Here is a 26,418-nt window from a genome sequence, read left to right on the forward strand (position 1 = left end):
TTCAAAATCGGTTCATAAACGGCGGAGTAATCGGTGAACATACATAAAAAAAAATATAAAAAAAAAAAAAAAAGATCCCGACGAATTGAGAACCTCCTCCTTTTTTTGAAGTCGGTTAAAAATATATTTAGGTACTTTAAAACGGTAAATTATTTTTAATATTATATTTATATATGTTGCAGGCATCTGGTTTAATCTCCTTTTTGATTGAACCACTAGCCTGTTCATTGGATGGCGCTGCTCAATTGTATGACTAGGCCGAACGTTGATTTTACAAGCGTCACAAAACGTCCAACTAGTTAGCTGACTTAAAATCATCACAGCTAACAGCTGACACAAAAACCACCTATATTGTTAGTTTTTTTCAAATAAATTAGCTTTAAAGTGCGTTATTTGTGTTAAAATAGTGTGACAACATGGATTTATCTATTATTACGCCGCGAGCGGATAGTTTCAAAGAAAAAATTGTGACGAAACTGGATAATTATGAACAACAATATGAAGGTACGTTTATTGTTATTGTTTAGTTAATTTGTGAGATAAGAGCTTTGTAAAAAAGTCTTTTTGTTAACTCTTGTCTGGTTATGTTCACCCTAACCAGATATTACATAATTGCTATACTATATCCCATTCAACGACTTCGCTGAATGACGTTCAGTCAAGACGTCAAACGTTACAATCAACGACTTGACGAGTTGTCCTTTAGTCATACAACTGAATAGCGCCATCCAATGAACGGGCTAGTGGTTCAATCAAAAAGGAGATTTAACCAGATGCCTGCGACATATATAATGTTACCTTTTACGTTTTTCTCTACCTATCTAAATAAGTATCACTTTTCCGCTAAAAAAATTCAGACAAAACATTTTAAAAACTTAGGAAAATTGAACTAAGTTTATCTCAGGTACACCTTACAAGTGAAAGGTTCCCTAGATAGATATGAAACTAATATCGTTTATCCAAGAGGCAAGTCTAAAGTCTCCCCGGGGACATCAACTCGTGTGCGGTTAGAATCAATTAGGGTTAGGACTAGTTCTGTTGACAAACACTTACCTGGGGGTCTAGTACAGGTTTGACAGTTTGGCGAAAACTATAAAAGTTTACGTTTTCTCGCATACTAAGTGGCGCCTCTTGCGGAAACTATCATGAAACTTTTGACAGATAATGTATGCAGGTGACAGAAAAAACCAAAACTTTTTTGTACGCAAGTCGTATAGTCGGTGTAGGTACCTACTCTTGTTGAAAATGAATACAGTGTTATTGCAAAAGTGGTATAGTAAGCCGAAACGGGGTGACTCATCTCGTCAATCTGAACAACTTTTGTCTTTTATGACTTTAGGAAAATCGAGAAAAAAAATATTTTTGTATCAACCTGTTTGTGTATAGTTATAGTTATATTAATTATACTCTTCATCTTCTTATAAGCGTTTCGTCGACAAACACTAGAGGTCTATAACCGCGGAAAAATAATTATTAGTCGGTAAGATTAACGTCAGCCGCTAATTAGGGTAAGATATAGGGTAAAACTGCCAGTTATTAGCCATCGTTAGTTACTGGCCACTATAAACTTAAAAATCATAAAATATGGAATGAGGCATCACCTGCCATTTGTGATTTTTAATAGAACTTTGTTATCTAACTGACTTTGATTTTAGTACAATTTTTTGCCACTATGAAAAAAAAGCGCCTTTTTCTATGCCGCCTTTTTCTGACGGTTGGCGGTCGGACTTCCGCGTGTACGCTTCAGAGTAACGTATTTCTTAACGAAACACATTTCTTCAAAATTGACATTATTGGTGATTGAACGCAATTTAAGTGATTTCTTTAGCATATTTGTATGGTGTTAATGGTAAGTTTTATTAATATATTATAGTTTCATGCAATTACCTTTGGGAAGGTGAGTTTTTGGAGGTGGCCAATAATTGAATCAATATTGTATTGCAAATTTTCTGTTACTGGCCGCCTATGCCAATAACTAAATAAAAATGCAAGTACTCTATTTAGATGAAAATCGGCTGTTTTCACAATATTCATAAGTTGTAGTATCGTGTGGCAAAATATCACGCACTTTTATCAATTAAATTCAGTTACTGGCATAGGTGGCCAGTATTTAGTGGTGAAGTGGCCAATATCCGACCGATGTATTTTGTTACAGTGCGCAAATCATCAGCAACGGGATGCCACCTAAATGAAGACAGAATTCTTCAGATGACTTAAATAAAGCCTTCAAATTCATAAAAGACAAGACATAAGACAATAGAAAATAGTTTTCATAAATTCAACAATATTTTATTGAAGGATATCGATTGACGAACCGTCTTGCCCAAAAGCTCGACGAGTTTCAGCCCCCAGAGCAAGCTGGGTTTCGAAAAGACTTTAGTACAATAGATCTACACAGTAAGGCAGATTATACAGAAGACCGAAGAGTATAATCAGCCTCTGTGTCTAGTCTTTGAGGACTGTGAGAAAGCCTTCGTCTCCACCGAGACGGGCAGTTTTGGACTCCTTGGAGAGATGCTAAATCGACTGTCGCTATATCGGGGTGTTTAGGTGTCTATACAATGCTGCTACTATGACTGTCCAAGTACAGTACCACAAGAAAAGACCTATCCAAAGGCAACGAGGAGTGAGACAGGGAGATGTGATATCTCAGAAACTGAAGACCGATGCATTAGAAGATGTCTTTAAGACGCTGGAACGGACACATGTCACACCTCCACTGCGCAGACGACATCGTCAATATGGCAGAATGTCTGCCGGAACTCAGCTGGATGCTAAGTGGCCTAAATGCTGCTTCCCAACCTGTAGGCATACTAGGCATCCCTCAAAGCCTGAAGATAAAAGTCTAGTAAACCACTGCACTGCACAGTGATGACGTATGGTGCAGACTGGTGCACCTATTTAAAGTGCACATGCTATGGAGAGAGCTATATGCTTGGGGTTGCTTCATAGATCGTATCAGAAAGAGGGTTATCTGTCAAAGAACTAAGGTTACCGAAAAGCTTAGCGAAAAGGTTAGCTGTCAAAATGTGCTTAGATAAAATGGCAGTCATATCTCCCGATTCTGCCGAAGAACCGATAACCGTTGGGTTAGACGAGCTCTCGTATAGAGACCACGAACAGGCAAAAGCAACGTGGGACGCCCTCCTGCCCGCTGGACCGACGATCTTAGGCGGGTAGCTGGTAGTGGCTGGATGAGGAAGGCCGAGGACGAGGACCAAGTGTTATGTTTGGGAGAGGCCTATGTCCAGCAGTGGATGAGTATTGGCTGATGATGATTCTATGACGATGAATAAAATACGCACGTACAGCGTCGGTAGATCTTGCTTTGCTTGATTGGTTGTATGTAAAGTACGCAGGAACGGTGTTTATTAAGTAATTATATAATTATGTATACAAAAAACATGTAATTGTAAATGTTATATTCCTAGTATTTTATTCTTATAAAGTTGATTGATTTTTTTTGTTTTTGAAGTTTAGCCGTGGTTAATATTATTCTGCAACTGATTTTAATAAAGTTTTTATTAAAGGAGACAATATTTTTTGAGGTTTAAAGCTTTTTTATAAAATTATTTCCTGTGGCCAATAACCAGCCTATGGATGGCCGGTAAGTGATTTTTTTGGCCAATAACTGCAATTTTACACAGGTTTGCAATAACATATAATTTTTTATTGGTTAATGTTTTCTAAATAAATTATTGATTTACTGCGAGGCAAAAGTAGCTTTTCTAGATTACATTCATACACCATCTGTCAATTTTGGTTTAATCTGTATGAAATAATTCAGCTTTGAAGTGGCCAATCCGCTTAGTTGGCCAATAACTGGCAGTTTTACTAGTTGATACCTAATAGAATAGAATAGAATACTACTTTATTGACTTAAAAACAATTACACAAATAACAATTTACAATATAACGCAATAGGCGGCCTTATCGCTAAAAGCGATCTCTTCCAGGCAACCTTTGGGTGGAGGAGAGACTTAAAGAATAAATGAGGAAGGTGTACAAAATGTAGTAAACATTCATGTTTAATAATAAATACTTAAATACATACATACATAATGTAATCAAAGTTATATAGATTTATAATACATAGGTTTACGATCTGAAATTCTTCCTTAGCCTGTATTTTATATTAACACGGCCTTTTTCTTTGCTAAGCAATGTATGAGTACAACTTTGCACCGCAGTGGTAGACAGTTGTAAGTCCACTTTTTAAGTATAAAAATACTTAAATGTAAAAACATTATATTGCTAATTAATGAAATCTAGAGAATGAGCTCTATCACATACCTAAGAGTAAAAAAAACTCAAAAAAGTGATATTATTAAAATATAATATTATTTTGAGCTTACTATGCAAATTCATAAAAAATTGCCATGGTGTACCTATTGCAAAACGCAAAAGCTATACTTACTTACGGTCCATTTTACTCTCATTGTGAAATATCTCACTAATCACTCGAGTGGGGAATAGTGGTACCGTATGTGTATGGTAATACGATTTAATATAGCTAAGCAAATTGGATTAGTTTAGGAACCGCAATGTTCGTGAACTTTGGTTGAACTATCTTGAAGATATAAGTAACTGTGACTTTGAGAATATGGGAAATAGTAAGCAGCTAATTAATAACTAATTTTCAACAAAATACAATACATTCTTAGATACATAATAGTCCACCAACCCGCACTTGGCCAGCGTGGTGGACTAGGCCTACACCCTTCCTTCATTAGAAGGAGACCCTTGCCCCAGCAGTGGGGACGTAATGGGTCGTGATGAAAATGATGAATACATAATAGAAAATTACTGAATGTAGGTTCTTTCAAACAACGTTAAGAACGAAAGGAACTTATCTAGAAGTAGAACAAGATCCCTTTTAGATATAGTTTTGATATTAACATTTTAAAACTGCTTCGCTGCATATTTTTCGAAGATTATCAAAGGCAGAATATACACAGATACACTCGACAAACTTATAAAACTACCTATACTGGTCACGAAAAATGATCACTTATGAACTCCATCCTATTGTTTAGATATCATCAGCCTATAGCAGTTACCTGCTGGCCTCTCCCAAAGCACGCCATTGACGGAGCCAGCTGAAAACCAGCGCTGTGGCCTCACTGTCCATAGCATATGCTGAGCTGGTGCCGTTTTGAGACTCTGGACAGCAACCTTTATTTGTTTTGTTTGTTCTGTATTAAGTATTCTCTTTATTTTGTTGTTTTTTCTTTTTTCTTTTCTTTTTTTGTCTTATTATTCTGTCTCAGTGTGTCAAATAAATGTATCTTTCTTTCTTTCTTCTTTCTTTCTTTCTTTCCATTAGATGCGAGCTATAGCTTTCCGCATCCAATTATTACCAACCACCTTTCGCAAATCGTCACCCCATCCAGCCGGAGGGCGTCATACACTACGTTTGCCTAATCGTGGATTACAACCTTATTTTAACAGGGGTGCTAATGATCTAACAGATTATGGTCAAAGACCTAAGATCTGCAACGGAGGAAATAATAAATAAAAACAACACTGTGCTAAATATCAGTAGGTAAATAAGAAAAGTAATTTACAAAGCTTGAAACTGCGGAGGTCGTAAAGTCAGTAACGATTAATCTAAACATAATCACGACGACTATTAACTCTGCACGAGGTGGAAATAAAAAGTACTTGCTTTAAGCGGTTCTTCAAATGCCTAGAGGCCATTTTGCGAAGTCTAGGTAATATTTGTGCAAATATTATCGGATCTCTAGCGTTTACCAACAACAGTGGTTTACACTTATATTTATATCATCTTATATACTCCGAAATAATATACCAACATAGCAATATAGCAACACTATGTATAGTAATTAGTCAATCATACATTACAGATTTTATGTATTATACATTTTCACAATGTAATTTTTATTAAACATCTTTGTAGTTTTACATATATACAGTTTAGTAGGTAATATGTTATTGTATCTACTTTAGTTTGCTACTTTGTTTTAGCGTAAATATTATTAAGTTATTTCTATCAGTGGAAACTTGTAAAAGGCCTTTTACTGCTCATTCTATTGTTATACCTTCAAATTGTGCTGTAAGTTTTCCTAAAATAAAATAAATAAATAAAATTACAACGTTTTGAAATTGCTAAGTAGGTATGGTTCTTTAATTATACAGGATGTTATCGTATACTGAAAGCGGGTCCTGGATCCTGAACTTCTTGTGTTGTAAAAGAATAGAAAATTCACGAAAAAATATATTCTTTTCCATTTAAATCTTGTTGAGCATATATATAACGTTTTATTTAAAATGTGAGGAGTGCATTTATTTTAATATAAATTTAGTATAATAAAAATGGTTAAGAATGACGCTCTTTCGGCTTTGTAACCACTTTTAGAACTCGCTATATAAATAGTAGAGTATATAGGATGTTGCAAAAAGGGTATGCTAAAACTCCAAATTAAATTCGTAAATTCGTAGAACAAAAGTTGTTCAGAATGACCCTCTGAGTCACCCCCTTTCGGCTTAGTATGCCCTTTTTGCAACATCCTGTATATACAGATATCGATAGGCTCGTACTACTGATAGAGCAGCTTATTTATTTAATTATTTCTGCCGAAACATTCCACATGTGACGTAACTACTATTATCGTTTTAATTCTTACTACGAATACCTTAACACGAACACATAAGAGCTAGTTTTGTTCATCCGCCTAGATAGCACTATCAAGCCTAATACTGTGATCTTTGCGTGAAACGTCATTATGACGTATTCAGATATCAAGGTGTGATTCCGTAGTGATGCTTATATTTTTCAGTTGTTAGGCGACACCATAAACAACGCTAAGTGCCAATTTCTCCATAGTCGGTTATCTAACCGACAGGGATTGATTTATAAATTAAACGTCATCTCCATATAAAATTCATGACAGATGTGTCAAGAGTCAACCACTAGGTACTCCCTGGTTATGCTCTAACCGACTATGGAGAAATTTGCGTACCACCACCGACACGCTCAGCTTAGCAGCATCGCTCGCCTGTTACTTAATTGCTAATGTTCGGTGGTGGTAACCCCACAGGTAGCCGGTAGTTACTGGATAAGGCCCTCCTGGGCCTCAGAGTGTTGTGTCGGTCTTTAAGAGAGGCCTATTAGTCCAACAGTGGACTATTACTTACTGATTATACTGATGATGGACAGATGGTGCTTGACAGGAACGGTAATAAATTCTCGTCTTCTACTTGCTCTAGCCAGAAATTGAACCCGGGCCCGCAAAATTCATTAAGTACTACGGTTTTTTTTTGGTGCTAACGCAGCAAATACATATTAAAGATTTGTATTTACTTATCGTATTCCTTGTTACTTCATTGAAATTGATCATTGATCCGTAGGTCCTACATACGAGTAGGATCAAAATATTTCAAAAACTCGCGAACATTCCGATTTCATTTCCGGGCTTACATACAACATGCACACGTAGGTTTCAGCTCAGTATAACCTTTTTACAACATCCTGTATGTTTATGTAACATACACATACATAATACTCGTATGTAATGACAGTTCAATTAAATGTGTGCCTACAATTTCAATAAGTTCAATAACACCCGTTCAATAAGTGTGACTCGCCGACACCAGACAGTCATATCGTATAGATTTCTAATCCTCTATAACATTCGATTACAAAATATTTACTCAACAAATCTCAACCAGAAATCTGGCCAAACTGGTTGACATCGGGCAGCGCCTATTCTAGGCAACTTTGCGTTCGACAGGCGATTCTACAGCCGCCAGCCGCGCTAGAAGATCGCGAACTTTATTGGACGAACGAACAAACGAACTGATTAGTGCAAAATTCATAATAAATAAAATGTTGAAGTATTACTGTACAAATTAATACATATTTATAATAGCAAATCACTAATCTACTTATTTAAAAAGGTTCGCTTTCTGGATATTTAACATCATTCATATTAAGTGAAACCTTTGATGGTCAACCATATTTATTTTTGCAATTAATTAGTGTTGTCCTGAACATTTCGGCACGTTGATATTGAGAGCAGTAGGTTATAGTGCCCAATTACATAGTAGGAACTGAACCCTTTTTATGCCATTAACCTCATACACAGAACCTAATCACACTATCGAAGCCCTACAAATAATCACAAAAGTATTTTCCTTCTACACATATAATTTAAATCTCACAAATTGTACGCTCCAGTTGGTGATATAATCCCAGTGTGCATTGCCACCGAGGTACAGTAACGTATTGTATTGCAAAACCAGCTGCAAACATTATCCGATAAGGTTTCCGAGACGCATCGAGGCAAGGGAACGCAATCTCTTTATGCCAACGCCTTTGTGTTCGAGTGTCAATGTATCAGCAGTGACGGTAACGCACGAGTCACGACGACACGCATTAGCCCGGAGTGAAAGTAGTTTGAGGTGCAAAGACATGGTTGCAGGAGGCGACGTATCGTAAACACACTACTTACATATTTGTTTTTATGTTTTTCTTGACAGGTTCATTTGGCGGAAAGCGACATGAAGTTCGATATGTAGAAACGCGATTTGCGACAAGACTTCTGTTGCAACGTCGTGTCGTCCGCCGCCTATTCGCCACCTAACGCTAGCGTTCGCCTTACAAAATTTACGCATGTCATCGGCGCACGAGCACACCGTCCGCATCGCAAAATTTGAGAGCAACGGTTGCGGCGTCGGTGTCGGCATTGCATATAATATTAAGGTGGAATTATATAAATTCAGATCAGAAAGAGAGAAAAGAAAATCGGCTGTTTTGGCTACACATGGTATAGAACATAATATTACACAAATTATTTTATACCAGTAAGTGCGGACTGGGTTTTAACAAGCAAGATGTACTTATCATCAGATTCATCAGTTCATCACGTAATTGAAATAATATTATACATAGAACTATAATAAAAACGGATTACTTATAAACAATGTAATACCCAAGTGCAAGACACTTACTCACTATAATACCTATATCAAAAATAATAACACAACAACCCAAACATGCCTCGAAGCTTATTTCCACCTACACTTACAAAGTTCACATCATTAGCCCCGTTAGTACACTTATTATCAGCACTGGCTAGTTACCATAACTTATCACCGCACCCTGCGTCGGATCAAACGTCTCTCGATAAGGCGCACGGCCTACATTCACCCCCCTACTCGCGCCAGCGGCAGGCGAGTCGCCTGTCACCTTGCCTCACTCACTGGTCGAGTCTACTGGCTCAAGCCGCATTTAGACTCGACGAGCCGACTTGTTTTCGAACGGTGTTCAATTAGCGAGTTTTTTTATCAAACTCGTTTTCGTGTTGTCATAACTTTTGAGTGTCAACTCGTGCTTGTAAACAAGTGGTGTGATGTGTGTGTTGAGTGTTGATGAGTGTTGACCAGTGTTGGTAGCGATGCTGGCTGGGGAGGAGGCCAGCATCGATCTCGTGCAACGCTGGCTGTTCCGCAGGAGCAGCGATGAGTCCGACCGGAGCAACGGCAGCTGTGATGGTTAGAACCACTTTAATTATCGAACTTATGTACTGGTGGAACTAGGTTTGCCTTCAGTGAAAAAATGCTATTCCTGATTGTTCTATCCATGCGGGTATCGGAGAAAAATAAATAGCAACATTTGGTGTGGAATATCTTGCACAGATCCTTTACTTTCGATACACTTTCTCTACACACACATCTAAGGTTTAGTTTTGTTTGATCTAGCTCATTCACACAACACCTGTCCTATGTACCTACCTAGCTTCGTCACGACATACTGAATGACGGTCTTTTATAGTTTGTCGGTCACTTATCTTAAATAGTATAAACACACGGTATAAGTAGCAATAAATAACGTATATTTGCGTTCGTTTCGTCGTTTTATTATGTAATAAATATCTGTGACATTGATGGATACAGTACGATCGTGTTTGTGTTTTTAAGATAAGAAGTTAATAATATTGTCAATCCTAACATCTTAACTAATATTATGAATGCGAAAGTAACTGTGTCTGTCTGTCTGTTTGTTACGCTTTCACGCCAAAACTACTGAACGGATTAGAATGAAATTTGGTATACATATATGGTCTAGGCCCTGAGAAAGAAGATAGACTTACTTTTACTTTTTATCTTCTATTTTTACTTCTAGATACTTTTTATCCCGGAATTCCCACGGGAAAACTTTTCAAGTCGAAGCGATCACCTGAATACAAGATACCTGTTGAAGTGCATTGCTACTGAACCATTGCGGATTGTAGTAGGTGCGGATAAATACATGCATGATCTAAAAGTACAGTCAATGTTGTAAGATGCTACTGCGGTTTTTCACTTATCCATGTTTTATTGTAATCGACATAACATTATATTAATAACCCACATATTTTCTTAAATCTAGAATTTGAAAATCGTGTCAATAAATGAAATGAAATGTTACAACTTAATTATATACTTTTCAGTAGCCTGTGAAAATCTAATTTCCAGGCCTGAATATAATCTGTGTGTACCCGGAACCATTTCTATGAAAACAAAACCCTGTTTCATCCCGATTTTTTTACAACAGAATAAAGACATTGTAATAAAAAATAACCGGCCAAGTGCGAGTCGGGCTCGCGCACAAAGGGTTCCGTAGCTTAAATCAACCTATCTCAAAAACTATAAGAGATACTTTGATCAAACCAAAAATCGTTGAAAGAGTTAATTAGCATGCATCACCTCTATTTTTTTTAGAATTTTATACCCCGTAGTTATAAAAATAGAGGGGGGGGGGACATACTTTTTACGACTTTGAGAGCTGATATCTCAAAAACCGTTCACTCTAAGAAAAATGTTTTTTAGAAAACTTTATATCATTTTAAAAGACCTTTCCATTGATACCCCACACGGGTATGTACATCGAAAAAAAAAATTTCATCCCTCAGTTACATGTATGGGGGGCCCCACCCCCAATTCTTTTTTTTACTATTTAGTGTCATATTTTTGTAGCGGTTCATACAACACATATTCCCATCAAATTTCATCACTGTAGTACTTATAGTTTCCGAGTAAATCGGCTGTGACAGACGGACAGACGGACATGACGAAACTATAAGGGTTCCGTTTTTGCCATTTTGGCTACGGAACCCTAAAAAGCGTGTAAAAGTTACTGTGCTGTAAAATTTAGACTTAAAAATGTTGCCTTATTGCTGGCTGCGTCATTTTTGTTGGTCGATTTTTCACAAGGACAGCAGATGATGTTAAAATTTTGAAAATAATATTATGTACAGAATGTTCGGCATTGTTCTATGCCCTGTATAATATGAAGTCAGTAAGTGTAGTAGAAATATAAATAGAAAGCACCTACTGTATTTTTTTATAACATGAGTTTTTTCGAGAACTGAGCATTTTCTTTTAAGTATGGTTTTCTTATGGAAAAATCTGGAATAATGAAATTTAACAATTAGGGTAAAACTACCATATACCTATGATTCCACTTCCATACTCTTATACCTATTATGCCATCTCCTGACTCTGAATATTTGGAATCTATAAATTATGGATTGAATCAAATATAATTTTTGTTCGTAAAAAACTACAATATTACAACTATATACATCATTACGTGAAAGAAAGATAAATAAACACTCTTTTGAATAAAAAACAGTCGTTTCAGAAAGTTACTTGCGTATAGTTTAATTAGATATTTAAACCTGATTCTATGAATGATAAAGAAACAACATTCACTGCAATGACTGAGGGTCACTTTTACCAAACGCTAAACGTATTTAAAATTGTATTTAAATCAAATTTTAAATACATTTTGTACTAACTGACAGACGTTTGACAGGCTACTAAATACGTTTAGCGTTTGGTGAAATTCCACCTTATTTTCCAAAACTAGTGTTGTCAGGATCAAAGCCGTATTCGGAACTACGACACAATTCTAAAGCAGTTATAATTGTTGAACTGTTAAACACTGTCCCGTCATACTACATTTATATAGGCATTTTCTAAACTTATAGTTAAGAAAAAGAGTTTGATCTCTTTTACGATATAGGCTTTCCCACACTTATTTATCTGTACGTACGGTGGGTGTTAATAGCCGGATCATGTCGATCGTCTGGTGTGAATCCAACTAAACTTCCGACCATGAAACGACTTGTGTGAACTTATTAGACCAAACAAAGTTACACTATATAGCTACATACATATCTTATTGTAAAATACGAATGATAGAAACAAAACATTCTGGGGTTTGCTTCTAGGCGAAAGTTGATGATACAAGTGGTTTCATGGAAAATCATTTGGTACTTATACATAATACTTAAGACTATACATAAAACTAAGTAAAATTGGGTCCACAAAATCTCAAAATCGCTACAGCACTCTGAATAGTGCTCTGTACTCTGTACTTATACCAGATGTCCATCAACTAGTTTTTTAATAGACGTGTTTTTCTAAACGGACACATTAATTATATTAGATCTTTCTAAATTATAGCCGCAATCGATAGGCTAATTACGTGGTTAAGTAATTTGTATAATTTCTGCAGCAGTATAAAGCCGAAGGCGATTTTTTATTAATTTCTTCAATCATGATTACATATCCAATTCATTAGTTTGAGTGATCTGATATTAAAGCTTTAATTAATACTTAAACTTAGAATGAACATAGAGGGCCTTACCACAAAAACTTAGACAGTGTTTAAAGGGTGTTTAGCGCTGTCAAACGAGTACAAAATCTGTCAAATTTAGTTTTAAACACTTTTTAAACAGTGTTTCAAGTTTTTTGTGGTAGAACAGAGAATGCGTCTATGAAAGTGTAAAGATATCCATATTATTCTTATTATTTATTCCATGTATGTGTGTGGACGTCGCGTGATTAGCTGGCCTGACTTAGGGCCGGTTTTTTAAACTATATTAAACTAATGGTCAGTCACGTGTCAAGCATAACAGTCACAAATTGATTCTGTTGGTTTTTAATGGTCACGATTTTTGACCAATAGTTCAGTTAACTACGGAACTAAAAACGTCTTCCTTTTTCCAGAGTAGAGCTCTTTCCCATTCTAAAGTGTTTGCAATAAATTTTTCCACTTGCAAATGTTCATAACTCGTAGAGCCAAAGTAGTTCAGACCCTTTTGGCTTTTAACACCCTGTTTATAAAGTTAGACAAGTAGACGAACCGAATAAAGCCCTTATAGAAGCCATTATAGTGAAAGATTGAGGCACTTTAAGGTCCAGTCACTAACAGATCGTAGGAATAATATGGACCTTGCAACTCTCCATAAAATTATCCACGACAAGATTTCATCTCCAGACCTACTAGCATTAGTCAACTTCACAATCCCACGAAGCGGTTTTAGACTTGGTAATAGAAAAATATTTAACCCTCCACCAAATTAGTGTTGCCCAAATGCAAGAACAAGACGAGACTTAGCCAGTCTTGGTCTTGGTCTTGCGCCAATACACCTGGTCTTGGTCTTGGTCTTGGTCTTGCGCCAATACACCTGGTCTTGGTCTTGGTCTTGGTCTTGCGCTCCCAGTCTTGGTCTTGGTCTTGGTCTTGCAGCAAGAGTCTTGCAAGTCTTGCAATTACCTATTAGTCTATTACTATTTATTAAAGTTTACTTTTTGATTTTAATAGATATTTTTTTATTCGCTATGTTTATGGTATTAGTCGTAATGCGCATAGGTCCAGTTTTTCATTTTCTTTGATACAGTTTTTTGCATCTCATAGAATTCCTAAGCGTACCTACCTATACACCGAACTGTTACACCTAACTACTCAGTGAAATAGCGCTATCAGTTTCCTTAATAATATACCTACATTCCAAGATTAAATTATCCAAGTTAAATTACAGAAATTAAATTAGAGAAATAGATTATAGAAATAAATTACAGAATTAAGTTACAAATTAATTATCAATTAATATAATTATCCAATAATATAATTATCAATTAATAATATTCATGCAGCATGCATTATAAAAATAAAAATATATTATAATTTATTTACAAATTGCAGAAATATCCTATAATTTGAGTTTTTAAAAATGTCAATGCTTTGGTTGGAAGAATAAATTTGATTATAGTTGTTCATAATACGTGTAAGTGGTGAGTTGCGACCGAGATTTGTTTTATTTGGTGTAGTGTTGCCCAAATTCAGTCTTGGTCTTGGTCTTGGTCTTGGTCTTGCGCCAATACACCTGGTCTTGGTCTTGGTCTTGGTCTTGCGCTCCCAGTCTTGGTCTTGGTCTTGGTCTTGCAGCAAGAGTCTTGCAAGTCTTGCAATTACCTATTAGTCTATTACTATTTATTAAAGTTTACTTTTTGATTTTAATAGATATTTTTTTATTCGCTATGTTTATGGTATTAGTCGTAATGCGCATAGGTCCAGTTTTTCATTTTCTTTGATACAGTTTTTTGCATCTCATAGAATTCCTAAGCGTACCTACCTATACACCGAACTGTTACACCTAACTACTCAGTGAAATAGCGCTAAGTCCTAGCTGCAAGACGCAAGAGTCTTGCAGGCTATGTCTTGTTCTTGCTCAAGTCTTGCACGGTCAGTCTTGGTCTTGGTCTTGCTAAAAATACGCGGTCTTGTTCTTGGTCTTGGTCTTGCAAAAACGCAAGAACAAGACCAAGACTGCAAGACCAAGACTGAATTTGGGCAACACTACACCAAATAAAACAAATCTCGGTCGCAACTCACCACTTACACGTATTATGAACAACTATAATCAAATTTATTCTTCCAACCAAAGCATTGACATTTTTAAAAACTCAAATTATAGGATATTTCTGCAATTTGTAAATAAATTATAATATATTTTTATTTTTATAATGCATGCTGCATGAATATTATTAATTGATAATTATATTATTGGATAATTATATTAATTGATAATTAATTTGTAACTTAATTCTGTAATTTATTTCTATAATCTATTTCTCTAATTTAATTTCTGTAATTTAACTTGGATAATTTAATCTTGGAATGTAGGTATATTATTAAGGAAACTGATTTAAAACTATGAATGTTGTGTGTGCCTGTAATTGATAAATTTACACAGAACAATTAGTATATTTAATTAATAATTTTATAATGATATTGTAAATTTATTGTTGGTGTACCATTTTTTAATAAATAAATAAATAAATAAATGAAAAGTATATATGAAAAGTTGCATAAAGGACACACGGATACACCTACTCTAAAAGTTAGTTCACCAAGTACTTAGGAGGAGGAAAATTGAGCGGAAATCGAGGAAATTTCACAAGCTCAGTTAAACCAACTTTGTAACTAAACTTATTTATTTCGCGAATACTTCTTACAACTTACTTACAAAGTTACTGGCACTTAATTTAACTTCATCTTAACATTATAAAGCCTTGGGACATGAAAATAAATAAAATACGTCAGTAAGTTTATTTAAAATAGGTACAGTGGAAGACAACAATATTTGACTTAATAAGTCTGTCATATCAAAAACTTTTCATGCATAATTAATCTTGAAAATAAACATTTCACTGGGGAAACTTAGTTTTTTAGGTTGACTTATTTCATGATTAAGTTTCAGTTCAGTATTTATACTTCCGATACATAATTTCAATGTTATTTCTTTGTAATATATATTTCACATTGTTTTCAAATAACTTTGTAGTTAGTTGAATGAGACATATTAGGTACTTACTTACAAAGGTAAATACTTAAGTACATAATACATATATTATTATAGGCATGTGATTCTCGTTGACTAGACTTGTGGTCGCGGCAGCGAAACCTAATCACCACTCCTGCCACGCCAGTTATGGGGTTAGCGCGAAGTCAAAGCGAAGTAACACTTACGAAGTCATTACTGTCAAATTCAATACAATTTGAATCCAAAAGTCGTTGTCAAAACAAGGTCGTGGTATAGGTAGTCGAATAAAATCAGTCTGAATGTTTGTATTAGAAAAAATCCTATCATAAAATAAAATAAATTTCATATATCACTATTCTTTTTTATTGAAAAATCTTTTCTTTAGAATCATTTCTGATACTTATTTCCAATAATTTTGTTCAACGTAGCTCTTTGGACACTAAATTGCAACTAAATATATTACACGGACTTTACACAAAGGATGTTCCATTCATATGGTCAAGATGCTATGTACGTCACGTCAGTAGATGGTATCTGTATGGATCCATTAGGTGTATTACATTGCTGACACAAAGGAGTATCGTAGAAATTCTTGTATGTAGAGCAGGTAGATATACCTACTATTACCTACCAACCAGAACCTACTTCAAACATTTATGTATGGAATTTGACTATGATAATAATATGCCGTCCTATCCTACCTCGAACTAGTACTCTACTTGGTAGGTGAAATCAGGATGTTGCAGCAGCTGGAGCTTATACAGGATGTTGCAAAAAGGGTATACTAAGCCGAAACCTACATGTGCAGCATGTTATATCTAAGCCCGAAAATGAAATCCTAATTTCAAAGTTCGCGAAAAAAGTAAACGAAAGTCAGTAAAAAGTCACGTGACTACCGAAGTTTCATGCTGCACATGTAGGTTTCGGCTTAGTATAACCCTTTTTGCAACACCCTGTAGAATGAATGAGTACATACCTAATTCATGTTTTTTTCTTCAGGCAGTTCGAGCGGGTCGCCGGGGGCGCGCGCCGGCCGCCGCTCCTCGCTCGCGCTCACGCCCGAGGACGAGCCGCTCGTAGACGTTGCCGTAAGTACACGTACACACACACACACACACACACACACACACACACACACACACACACACACACACACACACACACACACACACACACACACACACACACACACACAGATACAGACATACACACACACACACACACACACATACGCGCGCGCGCGCAGTGCCCATGCTGCATTTAGTAAGTACGAACTACAAGGACAAAGTCCTTATTATTTCGAAATTAATTATGCAAGTTAATTTTCTCGATCTTTTGCCTACTACTATCATCTTGCCTAACTAGAGAATACCATGAAATGTATATTGATACATCTTTGTCAAGTGAAGGCTATTCTGAAAAGTTCCATAAAAGGAAGCCTTCCAACTATGTTCTGTTGAAATTTTGATTGTTGAGTTTCAGGACACAATAGATACTTATATTTTTCAATATATATTGTAGGTATAATATATATTTTATGGTATAAGAAAGTCAACGTATCCTTATCGATCTCTGAATCTCATCAAAGCCACTCACAAAATGTGTAAGAAATATGAAAAGCCTACGACGATTTTTTACAGAATTATTACCCGGCAGAGTACTTTGTTTCCTTCTGATCGGAATTCGATAGGTCAATTAATATACCCAACGTAGCGTAGTGGAAAATATTCATAACTTTTGAAACTAATGAAATATGCTGCCGATATTGAGCAGAATTTTGGGAACAATTTGTTACTTTCGTACTGTCATATTGAGTTGCGTTGGAATTTACCGGCGGAGTTAATGAACTAACCACAATCATTACGTTTAGTACAGGCTTCATAGTTTGTTGAAAAGTTTCGTTTTCTCGCAAACAAAGTGGTGCCTCTAGCGAAAACTATCATATATTTGTACACATAATGTATGCAGATGACAGGAAAAAATGTACCTAAGCATTTTTCCGGAACTTGTCGTCGACACTTGTTGCATGGACTATAATACTCGTCATCTCCGTTCCTCCCATAATCATCTATTAGCACTACCCTCCTTCCATTCAGGTTTCTTGTCAGACTCTTTCGCTGTCACCGCTGTGCGCCTATGGAATAATCTTCCCGAGAACATTAGGAAAGCTCCTTCCCGCAATGTCTTCAAGCGACTAACCCGTGCTCATTATCTCAGCAAGTTAGATAAGTAGCATTTTCTTGTACCTCTTTGAATATTATAATTTTGTATGTATTATTGTATGTATAATTGGTATTCGTATATATATATATTTATTGAATTTATAGTATATTATGTATATTTTATGTATATCTATTAAGTTAATTATCAAGTGACTTTATTTTGTTTTTGCTTTTTCAATTTAGTAACTACTTTTTTTTTTGTTGCACCTTTCTACTAGTTTTTCTGTACCTCCTGTAGGTTGGCTGGTAGAAAATGCTTTGAGCATTAAGTCCACCTTTTGTACAATTATATTTCATATTTGTGCAATAAAGTATCAAATAAATAAATAAATAAATATAATAGGCATTCTATCTCAGATAGTAGGTATAGCTAAACATGGACTTCAATATACTTGTAGGCCTATTATTTAGGTATAGCCATTTAAAATAGTGGTATAGCTCTCGAGAGAGCCACCATGTACTGGAATTTCGCAGGAATAGTGGTGTAGCATTCCCATACTAAGAATAAGAACTAACTATGTAAATTGTACTATAGAAATGTAGGGTTTGTCAATATCGACAAACCCTACATTTGAGGAATTTAAAAACTATGTTGACGTGAAGTAGGTACATACAGTACTGTAGGAGCGGCCTGGCCCCCACACAAAAACTGAAACATATTTTTTTATATGTAAAGTTTGACTTTAACACATCGAATGTAAAGTCAATTCACAAAAATAGGTAAGTGTTTCTTTAGCGTAATTCTCTTCCGCGTTTGGCCACAGCTTCAGGTAATCATGACAATGAGTTTTATGGACGTTTTACGTACATATACGTACGACATTATACCTATAACATGTGCCGGCGGCGTGAGAATGGGCATACTCGTAAACAATTAAATTATACGACATCAGGATATTAAATTAATTTGGCCGAAGCTGCAATACTCGAAATGGTAAATGCCGGGCTCGTAGCAATGAAATGAAGTGCTGTTGATTTCGGTAATCATCTACAGTCGCAACCGCACAATCCCTCATTATCATCGGTATTTAGTGTACCAGCAATCACTGCCGCATTGATTGGTGAATTAAATTGATAATAATTATAAAGGTCTATCTTATCAGTGTCGTTATCGTAAACTGAAATTACAATCTTGTTGGGTCTAGTTGTCTTCATGCTTCAAGCGCATAGAGTCCGGTTCTTGAATACTATTTTTAGTTGTGAAGTGGTCTGAGATTACGTTCGAGTACCTAAGTGTTTACCTAATAACAAAGTGTTTGTTTCCTAATTCCATTAGAAAGTAGGTGCAGTGAAATAAACAAAATGAAATGAAGTTATCATAGTGTGTATACTAGACTAGCCTTCAATCGCCACGCTAGTAACATTCGCAGTCAACATGGCGGAAAACTCGGCACACAAAAGAAGCAACACATTCAGTAGTCTCGACGGGTCGGTCAGCATCGACCACACCGGGGCGCCGGCGAAAAAACTCGGCTGTTGGTCGAAATTCAAAAGCATATTCGACGGTCGCGGCTTCGACCTAGAATACGAATACAGCAGCTCACACAACCCACCCGTCGTCGAGGCCCAAAACGACATCGAAGGTTACAGAAAACTCGACGAGCGTAGACTATCAGTAGACAATAAGGCCAAATTCGACACCCTGGACGGAGAGTTAACGGGTGTTATAAACTTTTACGAGCAATTCGCGACGCTAGGAGATGAGAACGAGGAGCCTTCGACCAAGAACTGGAAGTCTGACAAGTACCGGTCGCGGGTGTCGGTGAGGCCCAGCCTGTTCCTCCCCAACATCGTGGAGGAAACCAGTCTCTCGGACAACGAGGTTGACGACATCGAAGTAGTAAGTGATTAAAATGATAACAACCGATAACACGATGCCGTGATTTTTTAAGTACCCATATGGAAATGTATTGCTTGTTAGGCAATGCCTTTGAGTCACGCCAGATTTAGATTCTAATTATGTAGCGTCATAGATAGAAAGATTTCGCGGTAATTTTGTGACATTTTCTGATAGATCTACATTCAATTTATCAAGTGATTATATTGAGCAAGGGCTTCTTCTTCTTATAGTGCCGTCTCCTAGCTAAGGTTGGCAATCATCCTGCTGATTTTTGATTTCGCACGGTACAACTCTCCAGTGCTCATCTGCAACCACTGGCGTAGATTTGATGCAAAATAAACATTTGTTTAGAGTTTCCAATTTAAAAGCAATACATATTAATAATACCTACCCATTTAGAGTTCCTAAAATGATACATTCATAGTGTATGTATGTAAAACGCATATATACTCGTATATTCGGTATTCCTAGAAACTCACGTACAAGTTACGAATACCAATCTGACAGTTAACGTATTTTGATTGCGTCGAAGCCGCACGGTACTCGTACAGTTATAACCAATAACGTCCAGGAACAACAAAATCTGACCGTTTTTATCTAGAACAACCCTACACTCTCTCATTGCCCGCGCTCTCTGTAATACAATATGTTATGTTGTTCCTGGAAAATTTACGCCGAACACATTTATGTCTAAAATTCGCATCCATTTTGTGAATAGCCTTTGTAGCAAAATCGAACATCACTGACAATTCCCAGCATACATATTTCACCGGTGGCCGCGCGAGCCAGAACTTAGAAAATTACATTCGCCAGTATTGAATGAACGCACAACAATGGCCGCCACTCACACTGCGCTTGCAATCGGATTTTCGTGAAACATAACATGGACCTGTTCCATAGAATATCCATTAGCCGGGGGCAGCTAACTGGCTTTGTTCCCCGTCATGATCAAATTACTCACTAAAGTACTATCGTTATGTGTGCTTTCATCGGATCCGCGCGTCATCCGTATTGTTAAAAGAAATCTTATCTGCCTTTCAGCTTTTCAATCATGTTATAAACACAATGTGTTTATTGACAACCCTCTTTATGTTACTTACGGAGAATCTGGATAGTTTACCCTTTTATTAGCCTTCTAGAAAGAAACTCTCGGAAAGGGTATTTTTGGATCCGCCCCACGGCTACTCTCCGACACTGTATCGAGTGTCCACATTGGATGGACAGATCAGGTCTTTGTTCAGGACACAATACAATTTACTTATTATGTTCGAGCATTTATTCGACAAACAAAATCGTGATTTATATGTATAAGTGCGTGGATTTGATTCCGAATACGTGTTTGATATGCAACAATATTTGCGTAGCAAGCGTGTCGGTGGTGTGTCAACAGATCGCGATGGGAATGAGTTCAGAATAAATATTAAGGAGCCCCGGGCTAGGGCTGCCCTGAGCAGGGAGCGGCGTAGTCGCGGGGGCGAAGTGGCCTCTGAACCACAGCGTATCAAAGCGATGTCGTTTAGACTTGACTGCGGTTTCACAGTGAAATGTTTTATGAATTTGATAACTTTGAAAGAACCCAGTAAGGTTTTCTATCGCTGTGATGGTTCCCATGAATGGACAGGCATAAGCAATTTATTTGTGAATGCTATATTTTATAAATCATTATCTATTTCTCTACTTTTTTTTCTGACGGTTGCCAGTAAGAGATCGCTTTTAGCGACAAGGCCGCCTATTGTTTATTGTTTCTAGTAATTTATTTATGTACCTATTTATTACTTTATTGCACAAATATGAGATATAAGTGTACAAAAGGTGGACTTAATGCTAAAAGCATTTTCTACCAGCCAACCTACAGGAGGTGCAGGTAAAAAGGTGCAAAAAAAAAGTATATGAAAGCAGGAAAAACTAAAACATCACTTGATAATTAACTCAAAAGAAATGCATAAAATATACATAATACAACAAATGATAAATATAAATTATATTATATATACACGAATACGAGTAATAAATACCAATAAAGATATAGATTTTATTTTGAATTACGTTAAGAGTACCGGTATTTCAATGCCTTAATACAATACAAATGATTATTAAATATCCGTTTCATCGGAAAGTTCGACTTTTTCTGTGTTGGCAACACTACGTGGACGAAATTGAAATTTATTTCCCCTTGTACAGATTGCCGCGGGATTTGCGAAGGGATAAATGTAATTTTTCCGCTTTCTAGGCGAGGCCGTTTATTTGCTGTCGGTACTGCTGCCTCCGAAAAGGTACACTAGTAATAAAAGGACACAAAAATAGCTTGGACTTGTTATGCACATGAGCCTTTTCTTGCCATTTATTCACAATATTTTATTGTATTTAGTCCATAGGTATATCATACGATAATGCAGCCTAGTTATGAAAGATTTTTCTAGTTTCGTAGCCTACTCAATGAAAACCAAACAAAAAAATACTTACTCTTCATAATAGTAGTGTGTTAGTCTCTTTTCGTAGGTACTTATACAATAAGATTCGACAAGCTTCCGAAATCCCCGCGATGGTTGCAAAATGGCGCAGTGAAACCTCCAAAACGTCGCATTTTTTTGTACTAGGTATTATTCTTATTTTGTAAGTGGTAAGAGTTAAATTCTACACCACACTATTTCGTGTTTTCATTTTCAGTGACAAGTAGTCACAACTCACTCTAATGTTTTGGTCTATCATCTTTGCCACATATTTCGTGACAATGCGTGACGGCTCACATGTCAACTCTTGTTATTGTCTCTGAAACCGTGACACATTCATTATTCTTGCTTGAACCTCAAGGAAACTATCGTATTGATGCTTTATTCTAATTATACTGAAAAATGTGGCAGCACAGATTTACTCTCAGAGACTTCCAACCTACATGCGATACATGTAGGTATATGATATGTGTACTTATACAGCACGGCTAGTATGGCCATAATAAGACAACATGTGAAGTGACTGATTAAATTGAGTCACTTTTTGATATCAGTCTTAAATGTTAGCATAGGGTGTACATGGGACTCATTTTAGTTGTGTGATTGGATATAAGCCACAGTGACACTGAAACACAGGGGTATAATCGTGACAGTTCTGACATTGCGAAAAAGAGACGCTTAGCTACATTAAGCGTAAGAAAGAAACGTTAAGCTGTAAATGTTTTTTGTCCTTTTTGCTGTGGCGCCTGTTTACGTCAGTTCTCTTTGCCAAACAATGAAACAAATGAAAAATCTTTGCCAAACAAAGGCTGACAGTTACAACAAAATTTTCTAAATGCTATTTATTTTTGATTTGCTAGTGATTTGTGGGTGTTTATTAAGTTTATTAGACTATTATCATCACTTAACGAGTGTGTGACATGGGTGGGTGGATTTTGTTCGGTTGTATAGAGCATATTGAACGAAAACACGATGGAATGATGGATGAGATATATTTTCACATGTAAGTAGATACTATCAAGTTTAACAAGCTTACATTCATCATAGTTCTATCTATTGGCTCGATTTTAATATAAAACGATACTAATTTTAATACTGTAAGGTCTTTTAGTATCAGTTTTAAGTAAAAATTACGAGGTACCATATCATAACAAATCACATGGTGTTACAAGTTATTGAAAATTTATTTTACCCACAAATATTATAGTATGCAAAGAAAATACTAGAAATTGTAACGGACTCGGGTTGGGTTTACAAATGGGGCGCACGAATTCGGTTTTTGTGAAGATTGTATTTTGTAGAAGTCATTCTCCTCTTTCAAATGAGGTGCCTCTCATTGTGAGGAAACGTTCGTTTCTTTTTTTTTCTTCCATGTGTGATTTCTTCTGTATAATATAAAGTTTATTGTATTGATACGAAATACGTGTTTCCTTTAAAAAAAACCCCATCACATATTTGGCCCACGATTATAATGCTCATGCTCATCCATTTATCTCTTTCATAGGTTTCCGACAGAAAAAAAAATATCAAGAAAATGGATAGACATTACCGGTCGCACAAATTGGGAACCAAGGAAACATACAAAAATTGTGTTCGGCACATTTTGAAGAGGATTGTTTCGATTGGACGAAGACAATGAATTATACAATCCACTCAGTTTGTGTATATTAAATAATTATATTGAAATCAAACAAGTATGAGTAAAGTTTTTTTTCTTATATCGTCAGTTGACAGGAAAAACTCACTAAGGCTGATTTTTCAATATTCAGATAAATGTTATCTGGGTAATACAAACATTGAGAAACATTGAGACGCAACAGCATCAAAATTATTTTCCAGCAAAACTTTTGTCTGGCTATTGAAAAATTTGCCTTTAGTGTCTTTTTCCTATCAACCGACGATATACTCAAGTTTTGTTTTTGTTATTATGATAAGTTAGATTTCCCCATATTTAGGTTTTATTTTTTTGTCGGCAACATCTATGGTTTGAGTGAGAAAGAGAATAGTGCACACGGCGATTGCGAATCTATTTGTAGTTGATCTGAGCACTGAAACTTTTCTGCTCTGTGGAAATATGTATTTCATTCGTTCTTTTTTTTGAAAATCCCTCATTTGTGGCTCTTGTTTGTATTGTCTATGGTTTTTTGACAATTTAAATGTCACCAAACGTCAAATTTGAAGAAAATTTTCGCTGTTTGGTGCGTTCGAGTGAAATATTTTGATAATATTACCATTGCATTTTTGCATTGCGCTACCCCATGGACTCATTAACTACTTTCTTGAGTTTCTTGGACGTCGTCACATGAAATAATATACCTACGACCGAGCTTGCTCCCGACCAAGCACGATCAGATTCCTTGGGAGTTCTTCGGCAGACGATTTCTATGCACCAGCTCCATGAGACGAAGAACAAAACAGCATGCCACCTGACTGATGACCCACCCACCGTTTACCCGGCCCCAGGAGCTAGAAGGCCTTGAGACAAAAGCTCGGGCAGGATTCTGATGGGCGCAACAGAATATCATCTACGATGCTTGTCCCACGGCCTGACTGAATAATATTTGTATAATCAATGGAAGGAAAAAACAGTAGGTAAGTGCCAGTACCAGTCACATGTTATTATAATTGGGCACATGCACACAAAACAACTCAAAAAACTTTTTTCACTTGGCAGTACTTGGTCAACTAGGCCATTCATTGGAAGGAAACCCGTACCCCAGCAGTCAGGACGTGATGGGCTATGATGATGAAGATGACAATAGGAGTCATAATCTTAGTTCATAAGTATAACTAAAATCTAATGAAACATTTTTGTTTGTTACAGAACATTGAAATTGGCTCGTAGGCAAGACGGAAGATGGTCAAAACCGGTCAGAAAATGATGGCCTAGACACGGTTGGAGAGCTCTTGTTGGCAGAAACCACCTGAAGATGGTCAGATGACATCAGCAACCTTGTGGTGATACAATGAACCGGAGCGGCACCAAACTGAAAAAGTTGAAAAACTTGGCATACATACTATGAGACCTATTTGATGACTGATATAAGCCAAGTTCAGAGTGATTATTGTGATAGTTGATAACTAAGAATACCTAATATGCTTTTATGGTGTGTGAAATAGTATACTTTTTATAATTTATTAATTAAAAGTTTAATAAATGTTTTACTTACCTAAAGAAAATATTATATTTTTATAACCATTTAATTTAGTTGTACATGCTAGCATATCCACTTATTTTTTTATAGTTAGTGTGTTGTTGATAAATAATAAAGCCTGACTAGGGTTTGTCGCTGTGGAGAAAGGATTAGCATCAGTCGCTGACTGCCCGGTGTGCCGGACTTATTAAATGTACAGTTTATATTATGATTTACATTTCTTGAACTCCACATATAACATTCAAACTATTCAATTAGCCACTTCATTTTAGTTAGTGTGTTGTTGATAAATAATAAAGCCTGACTAGGGTTTGTCGCTGTGGTGAAAGGACAACCAGTGATCATAGCATCAGTCGCTGACTGCCCGGTGTGCCGGACCTATTCAATGTATATGATTTACATTTCGTGAACTCCACATTTAGCATTCAAACTATTCAATTAGCCACTTCATTACCTACATACTTTGGCGTGAATAGGCAAACTTAAAGTATATGGGAGACAACTGAAAATCAGTGGTTTGTTCCTAAGGGCAAACATATGCACTGAGTTGCTTCCAAACAAACTAATGTCTATCTATCTAACTTCTTAGCACATGTGAGCGACAGGTTTTGAATCCACATTTCTTCCGTGAGGGGCGGGCGCTTACCCGTCTGAGCTAACACCGCTACATATAAGTAATATACTTACCCCCTTATTCATAGAGAAGTTACAAAACGTTTTAACTAATAAACTGTTTTGTCCCTCTCCGACAAAGAGCAATTTGTTCTTTGACAGAGAGGGACAAAACAGTTTATTAGTTAAAACGTATTGTAACTTTTCTATGAATAAGGGGGTTAATGTATAATTTTAGTCAAATAAAAAAGAGGATGTGTGTTTTGACAAATGTTGTTTTTAAAGCATTTTCAACGGGTTATTAGAGTCCCGGATCATCCTCCCTATAAGTATTATAGTAATTTTCCTTTCCTGCATCTCTTCTTGTAGAGCAAGGATGAAATTAACAAAAACTAAACAAATAATTATTTGTGTCACATGTTATCACCACCTTCGAACTTGAGTGATATAATGCTACCTAAACAAATGTCAAACTGAGACATGTGTGGATAAATTGGTACACCCATGTTAGGAAATAAG

At 36.2% G+C, this 26,418-nt stretch overlaps 1 protein-coding gene and 1 long non-coding RNA gene across 10 annotated transcripts in view; both read left to right on the forward strand.

Annotated features, from left to right (window-relative positions):
* The window catches only part of LOC105396850 (high affinity cAMP-specific and IBMX-insensitive 3',5'-cyclic phosphodiesterase 8), a 153,748-nt gene that overhangs the window by 64,714 nt on the left and 62,616 nt on the right, over window positions 1-26,418 (forward strand). For 3 of the 9 annotated variants that reach the window (XM_048627731.1, XM_048627734.1, XM_048627733.1), the window contains one exon: window positions 16,620-16,708. In XM_048627731.1, the coding sequence (XP_048483688.1) occupies window positions 16,620-16,708 (89 nt within the window). Of the gene's footprint in view, window positions 1-8,816; window positions 9,517-16,619; window positions 16,709-18,728; window positions 19,683-26,418 lie in introns of those variants that run through there. The other 6 variants (XM_048627728.1, XM_048627727.1, XM_048627730.1 and 3 more) reach the window with 4 other exon arrangements.
* On the forward strand, window positions 24,185-25,312 carry LOC125489968. Its single transcript, XR_007267372.1, has 2 exons — window positions 24,185-24,724; window positions 24,957-25,312. It is a non-coding gene; the product is annotated as an uncharacterized LOC125489968 (long non-coding RNA).

The sequence above is a fragment of the Plutella xylostella genome, chromosome 19 (genome assembly GCF_932276165.1).
Source record: "Plutella xylostella chromosome 19, ilPluXylo3.1, whole genome shotgun sequence".
Lineage (NCBI taxonomy): Eukaryota > Metazoa > Arthropoda > Insecta > Lepidoptera > Plutellidae > Plutella > Plutella xylostella.